The sequence below is a fragment of the Electrophorus electricus genome, chromosome 11, assembly GCF_013358815.1.
Source record: "Electrophorus electricus isolate fEleEle1 chromosome 11, fEleEle1.pri, whole genome shotgun sequence".
NCBI classification, from domain to species: Eukaryota; Metazoa; Chordata; class Actinopteri; order Gymnotiformes; family Gymnotidae; genus Electrophorus; species Electrophorus electricus.
The window spans coordinates 10,962,501-10,970,000 of record NC_049545.1 but is presented as its reverse complement, the minus strand read 5'-3'; the positions used below and the strand labels follow the sequence as shown (position 1 = coordinate 10,970,000).

General features: G+C 51.4%; 1 protein-coding gene across 4 annotated transcripts in view; it reads right to left on the bottom strand.

Moving 5' to 3' along the window:
• fgfr3 (fibroblast growth factor receptor 3) overlaps nt 1–7,500 on the bottom strand; it is a 39,051-nt gene that overhangs the window by 18,739 nt on the left and 12,812 nt on the right. For 3 of the 4 annotated variants that reach the window (XM_035531653.1, XM_035531655.1, XM_035531654.1), the window contains exons 3-4: nt 4,942–5,220; nt 2,617–2,682 (exon numbers count right to left, since the gene is read on the bottom strand). In XM_035531653.1, coding sequence (XP_035387546.1) covers nt 2,617–2,682; nt 4,942–5,220 — 345 coding nt within the window. The remainder of the gene's footprint in view (nt 1–2,616; nt 2,683–4,941; nt 5,221–7,500) is intronic. The other variant, XM_035531656.1, reaches the window with a different exon arrangement.

The window sequence follows — 7,500 nt, the reverse complement described above, 5'->3', positions numbered from 1 at the left end:
TGATAGTCTTCCTCAACCATTAGGCCCTTAGTTTTGACTCCTAGATGAGTAGCGTTTGTCTTTCAGGTGTGGAGACCTGTAGTCCAGGTTGTCGTGGTTACGTGGTGTGGAGGCAGCCCTCAGGCCAGCTGCTCTGGCCACACTTCATCCGACAAGCAGCACAAGGAGGATGTGGAGATCACGGGACTTGGAGGGAGGAAGCAAACATGACCCTCCATCCCTTCTCAAATAGTTTAGGCCAGATCAGATTGAGGCTACAGATGTCACCTCACGCACGCACACACGCCCACACACACTAACACCCACACCCACCCATTTTAAGGGCTATTTAGAGGTTATTTGAGGGGCCCATTTTAGAACATGCGCTCCTGTAGCTGCAGGGTGAACATTACCATATGCCAAACTGCTCAGGTTTCTGGACTAATTTGCACTGATTGGTAATGTAATGGCAGTTGCGTACAGTGGGTCAGAGACATAAAGGTACACTATCACGAACTGTTTCAGATAGGAGTGTGAGGGGTGAACTGCAGGCTGGAATTTCCTTTGGTATAATGGGTACAGCATACACATATTTGCACAGACACCTACACACCCACGCACGCGCATACACACACATATGCAAGCAAGCTCATCCACAATCCAAGCTCACCCACACACACGCACACAAGGACACCCACCAACACCCACTTATGTATGCACCCACACACAAGCAAACTCATGCATTCTTGGCACACACACACACACACACACACACACACACACACACACACACACACAAACACACAAACACAGACACACACACACGATGCGCTTTTCTGTAAGAGTCTAAGATGATTTACTGCTGGTCAATGGAGCGTGTTGAGTAGGAGTCCAAAAGCGGTTCAGGCCTGTGTGTGTGTGCGTGCGTGTGTGTGTGTGTGTGTGTGTGTGTGTGTGTGTGTGTGTGTGTGGTAGCTTGCCCTCTTCGACTCTCTTGTAGAACTCAGTAAGGACAATCAGAGCTTTGAGTGGAAAGCCCCGGCCGTGCCAAAACAAGCTTGCAGGGCACTGTGCAGTGACACAGGGCTGCCTGCAGTGCCCACGAGCGGGGGATGGGCCCAGCGCCGACGCAGGAACGTGGGAGCGCGGGACCCACCGGGGGCCAGGCAGCCTGAGACTGAAGCCTGGCCCCCCGGGGGGCGCCACTCGCTCTGTGGCCGATGGAGTGGGAGATGGTGGAGAGACTCTCCTCGTGTTCTGAATCCGCAGGGAGGCTAAGCTCTCACATGACGTCTCTTTTATGACCCCCCCTGCTCTTTGCCTCTCTCTCTCATTAGAGGTGAATTTCTGGTCATTTAACTCTAAAGGGCTCAGGCTTTTAAAGTTTGCCCTAATCCTCCTCTCTCCTCCCCCGTCCGAGATCTACAGACAGCAGACACCTAACTGGCATGTAATGGCCTTTCTCTCGATTTTATTCACTTCTTCCCTTATTTCATTTGATCCTTTTCATTCTTGAAGGGTTAATTATGTAATTGTGTGGCAGTAGTTGTCTCGGTGAGCGTCTCGTGCTGTCTCTAAAACACGTCCACGCAGCTCTCCTTGGTTTGCCATTCCTCAGAACCCATTCAGCTCAGCAACACCCACAGACCCCCCCCCACACACACACACACACACACACACACACACACACACACACACACACACACACACACACACACACACACACACAGAGCAGCAGCAATCTCTGTAAATGATTCAGTCAGTTTAATAATTTCACTTGAGAGAGACCTAGAGCCAAGTGCCCCCAGTTAGACTTCAGATTACTGTCTTTTCCATGCTGTCCAAAGCCCTAAACCCCCCCACCCAGGAGCCACAGGAGCTGTCAAACGCCACTGATAGCTCTCTCGCTCTCTCTCTCTCTGTCTCTCGCTCTCTCTTTCTCTCTCTCTCTCTCTCTCTGTCTCTCTCTCTCTCTGTCTCTCTCTCTCTCTCTCTCTCTCTCTCTCTCTCTCTGTCTCTCTCTCTCTCTGTCTCTCTCTCTGTCTCTCGCTCTCTCTTTCTCTCTCTCGCTCTCTCTCTCTCTCTCTCTCTCTGTCTCTCTCTCTCTCTCTGTCTCTCTCTCTCTCTTGCTCTCTCTCTCTCTCACTCTCTCTCTCTCTCTCTCTCGCTCTCTCTCTCTCTCTCTCTCGCTCTTTCTCTCTCTCGCTCTCTCTCTCTCTCTCTGTCTCTCGCTCTCTCTTTCTCTCTCTCTCTCTCTCTCTCTGTCTCTCTCTCTGTCTCTCGCTCTCTCTTTCTCTCTCTCACTCTCTCTCTGTCTCTCTCTCTCTCTCTCTCTCTCTCTCTCTCTCTCTCTCTCTCTCTCTCTCTCTCTCTGTCTCTCTCTCTCTCTCTCTCTCTCTGTCTCTCTCTCTCTCTCTCTCTCTCTCTCTGTGGCATGTGCGCACACACACAGACTTGCTAGCAAGGTTCTATTTTGTGGTACCAGGGGACAGTAGATGATGAAATGAAATGCAAGCCTAAATCATGAATGGCAGGTCCAGAATGAGTGTATTAAAACGAAAAGGAAAAAAAACGGAATAAAATGTCTAATTCACAGAAGAAGAATTAAAAATGAAAGGATGAAATAAGGGAACACACCATTTCCATTACCTGCATCGTCTGGCTCTTCATCGTAGTCTTCATCATCACCAGATGAGAGAGAATCTGAAAGAGAGAGTGTGAGAGAGCGAGAGAGAGACAGAACATGGGATAGTTACAGAGACAGAGAGAAGGAGAGTTAGTGACAGAGAGAGAGAGAGAGAGAGAGAGAGAGAGAGAGAGAGAGAGAGAGAGAGAGAGTGGATTACAGTGATTTTTTTCACACAACAATGAAACTATTCATAATCCACTGAATGCTGAATGGGGAAAGTGAACTGATAAGTAATCACAACCAATTACTGCATACACAAACACCAAAGTACTCACAGCCCCCCCCACACCCACCCACACACACACACACACACACACACACACACACAGTGCACAGAGCGGTTAATGGCTGGCAGATGTAAGCAGGCACTCAGTAAGCAAAAGGTCCACAAGATTTCTGACAACAGCTGTATTATTACACACCCGTACACACACACATGCACACACACACACACACACACACACACACACACACACACACACACACACACACACGCACACACCCACCCACCCACACACACACACACACACACACACACAAACACTCCTGTATGGTAGTTCTAAATGAACCCATTGAGAGAGAGGTAAGAATAACATGACCCTGAAAAAAGAGATCCATTTTGCTGTTCCTCAATAGACACACAGGTAGCAGCTTAAAACACTTTACCTACATTCATGCACCCCCCCACTCCCACATACACTTTAGCACACATTGTCCTCCTCGGCCCCTAATCTGCGTTTAGCTTGTGCTAAACCCACACTCATCTCATGAGGTCTCGGCAGTACCATGCCAAAGCCCTCTAGTCTCTCAGTGCCCAGCTCAGACACACACACACACACACACACACACACACACACACACTCAGACATACACTCACGTCACCACGGCTGCCTGCCTGTACTGGGCTTTATCAAAGACTATGGGTGCATGTGCAGATGGAGGCTTTGTTGCATGCCAGGATTTGCGTGTGTGTGTGTGTGTGTGTGTGTGTGTGTGTGTGTGTGTGTGTGTGTGTGTGTGTGTGTGTGCATGCGCGTGCGCGTGCGTGCTGTTCTACTGCTACTAGTGATGAGATGTTTTACAGTGCTTGTCTTATCATCCCCTTTTGAAGTACTCGGAGTGTGTGTGTGTGTGCGGCAGGCGTTCGATGTATGGTTTTCATTGAGTGTGCTGTTGTGTGCGCATCTGCAGTGCTGGCAGGAGATGCGTGCGCTTAGGTGGGCAGGACAGGATATTGCTGTCTTTTGCGGCCGTTTTATCAATGCAAGATAATTGGCTGAGAGTGTGTAACTGTTTCTTTCTCTCTGCACTGACAGGGGGCTGCATCTGGACCCGTGCCGAACACGTGGGCAAGAGAAAGAAAAACTCTCTCTTCATTCTCTCTCTCTGTCTCTCCCTCCATCTGGTTTAAATGATGAGGTGATTCCAGACAACTGCTGTCTAATTAGTCGTCAATGAGCAACTCAGCTGGTGTCCCTGAGTCCCTACAGTTACAGGACCTTGGTCTAACCCCAGCTACCGTGGACATCAGCACACACTTGTGCGCACGCTGGTGTGCACACCCTCGTGTGCCCACCCTCGTGCGCGCAAGCTTGTGCACATCTGAGCATTCCAGAATGCCTAATTGGAGTAAGAGTGAGTTTATTTTCTTTGAGTTAATGATATTTTGTCCTGGGAGCATAAGTGTCTTTTGCTTCGGTGTGTGTGTGGGGCTGTGAGTGCAGTAACGTACACAGAAAACTGGACTGGAGGATTTGCGTTCTCTTGAACAGGAAATGCATGGAAGGCTGGTTGCTGCAAATATAGTGCAACGCCACCCCCTTTCTCGGTGTGCCTGCCTGTCTTGCTGTCTGTCTGCCCCCCCCTCTCTCTGCAGATGGTGTTCAGGTGCTTTAGGTTGAGTCTACAGCACCTCTTCGAGGACACTCTGCATGAATGGGTCTGTGTGTGCGTCCTGCTCCTGGTGTTTTAGGATGTTGCAATATAGGATTACCTGGAGGAATAGTTGGCAGGATAATTTCATAAGAAGGGTGTGAGGTGAATTTTGATTGGCCAGAAGCCACTACTGACACACTTGCACACAAACGCAGACATTCACACATTCACGCCGGCGCATAAATCTTTCAACACATAACGAGCCTATACACGATCTACAAGGTCTAATTGTGAGAAAACAACAATTCTCAACTCCCAACATATTGCAGCTGAAGGAGGTGGGGGAGATGAGAGAGAGAGAGTTGTGATGAAGATGGGCGGGGCTTGGATGTACCGACCCGTGACCCTGACAGTGTAGTTGCTGAGCAGCGTTTTGCTGTGGGCGTCTCTGCAGGAGTAGACACCCGAGTCCTCATAGGAGACGTTGATGATGTGCAGCACCCTCTGGCCCAGTCGCGTGCGGTTGCTGGGCAACACGTCGCCGCCGTCCTTCTGCCACACGACGGGCAGCAGGAAGTGATGCGGCGTGCAGGGGAGGTCCAGCGTCTCTCCCGGCACCACCGCCGAATCCTCCAGGAAAACCTCGGACTCGGACTCGGCCTCGCTCGACGGCCAGTCTGAGAGAGAGAGAGAGAGAGAGAGAGAGAGAGAGAGAGAGAGAGAGAGAGAGAGAGAGAGAGAGAGAGAGAGAGACATTTAGCCAGACAGACATGCAGAGAGACAGGGAGAGATCCAGACAGAGACAGAGAAGCAATTAGAAAGAGAGAGAGAGAGAGAGAGAGAGAGAGAGAGAGAGAGAGAGAGAGAGAGAGAGAGAGAGGTGGAAAGATAAGGTGAAGACAGAACGAATATTTCGTACAGTACAGGTCTGGGAGAGAAGGGAACCTTTCAGTGGCATGAACATGCCAACACAGTGCAGGAAAAGTAAACAGACAAACATGTTTACCAGTCACCTTGCCGATTGCCACGGAGACCCTACTGAGCCAGAGGAAGAGGTGTGAAACGCTAGCACATTCTGAAATGAGAACTCCCCTGGCCTGATTCCCTTTACCCTCCACGACACCACAGTCCTCTGTCAGCCTCTGTCCTCAAGATGGAGGGACACTAGTCCTGTCTGCAGTAGAGGAATATTTTCTCTTGTGTGATGAGTGGAAAGGGAGCGTTCACACACGACCCTCAGACGAGACTAAGCTTGAGTGGAATACTGAGTCGAATGCATGAATTATAGATCAGCCATGTGCCCCCCCCCCCACCCACACACACACACAAACGTGTGCTCACACTCTCACACACACTCTCACACACACTGACACACACACTAACATGTAGGCATGTATGCATGCACACAACATGCAAAACAGCTGCGTGTAACTGCGTTAAGAGTTGAGAGGAAAAGCATGTGAACGAAGTCTGGCACTTTATTGACAGATTATACTTACAGTGTTCAGTCTTACATGAGTGTGTGTGCGTGTGTGTGCTTCTGAGGAGTCAAAAATCAGCCAAATGTGCAAGGGAAGATAATGAATAAATCTCCTACATGGCTAGCGCTTGGCAGTGGCGGGTGGAGGGGTGGAGAATGGCCCATTGGGAGTGCAGAGAGGAGCCGCCCACCTGGAGGCTGCACCTCAGCCCTCCCCAGCCTGTTAGGAAGTCTGAACACTAGCCTGCCTCCTCAGCCACGGACAGACACGCAGCACATGCACGCGCACATATATATACACACACACACACAATCCATCAAAAACACTCACACACGCATATACACACACATACATTCACATACACACACACACACACACACACACTCACACACATACACTTACATATAAACACACACATATACAAACACACAAGTGTGTGAGTGTGGGTATCTCTGTGTTTGCAATGTGCAGTGTGTTTGTTTGTGTGTCCGTGTGTGTGTGTGTGTGGTTTATTGTGTATATGTGAATGTGTGTGTGTGTGTTTGTGGATTGTGTGTGTGTGTGTGTGGGTGCTGGTGATGTCCAGGGGAGAAGCTTTGCTCATGATCTGATGGCAGATGGAAGCACCTCTGGATCAAGACCCTGCAGTGAAGCTGGAGCAGTGGAGTGGAGGGGCAGGAGAGGGTGGAGGCACTGGAGCAGTAGAGTGGAGGAGCAGGACAGGATGGAGGAGCTGGAGCAGTGGAGTGCAGGGGCAGGAGTGGGTGGAGGAGCTGCAGCAGTGGAGTGGAGGGGCAGGAGAGGGTGGAGGAGCTGCAGCAGTGGAGTGGAGGGGCAGGAGAGGGTGGAGGAGCTGCAGCAGTGTAGTGGAGGGGCAGGAGAGGGTGGAGGAGCTGCAGCAGTGGAGTGGAGGGGCAGGAGAGGGTGGAGGCACTGGAGCAGTAGAGTGGAGGAGCAGGACAGGATGGAGGAGCTGGAGCAGTGGAGTGCAGGGGCAGGAGTGGGTGGAGGAGCTGCAGCAGTGGAGTGGAGGGGCAGGAGAGGGTGGAGGAGCTGCAGCAGTGTAGTGGAGGGGCAGGAGTGGGTGGAGGAGCTGCAGCAGTGGAGTGGAGGGGCAGGAGAGGGTGGAGGAGCTGCAGCAGTGGAGTGGAGGGGCAGGAGAAGGTGGAGGAGCTGCAGCAGTGTAGTGGAGGGGCAGGAGAGGGTGGAGGAGCTGGAGCAGTGTAGTGGAGGGGCAGGAGAGGGTGGAGGAGCTGGAGCAGTGTAGTGGAGGGGCAGGAGAGGGTGGAGGAGCTGGAGCAGTGTAGTGGAGGGGCAGGAGAGGGTGGAGGAGCTGCAGCAGTGCTCTGAAAGGCTGATGGGAGGAGAACGGGGCTTTCGGCTTGTTGCCTCTTTTCTTCTCCCCTGTTGAGCCGTGTGTGTGTGACGGAGAGAATGCCGTGCTGCATACCCCCTAGGAAAGTCCAAAACCTCCTC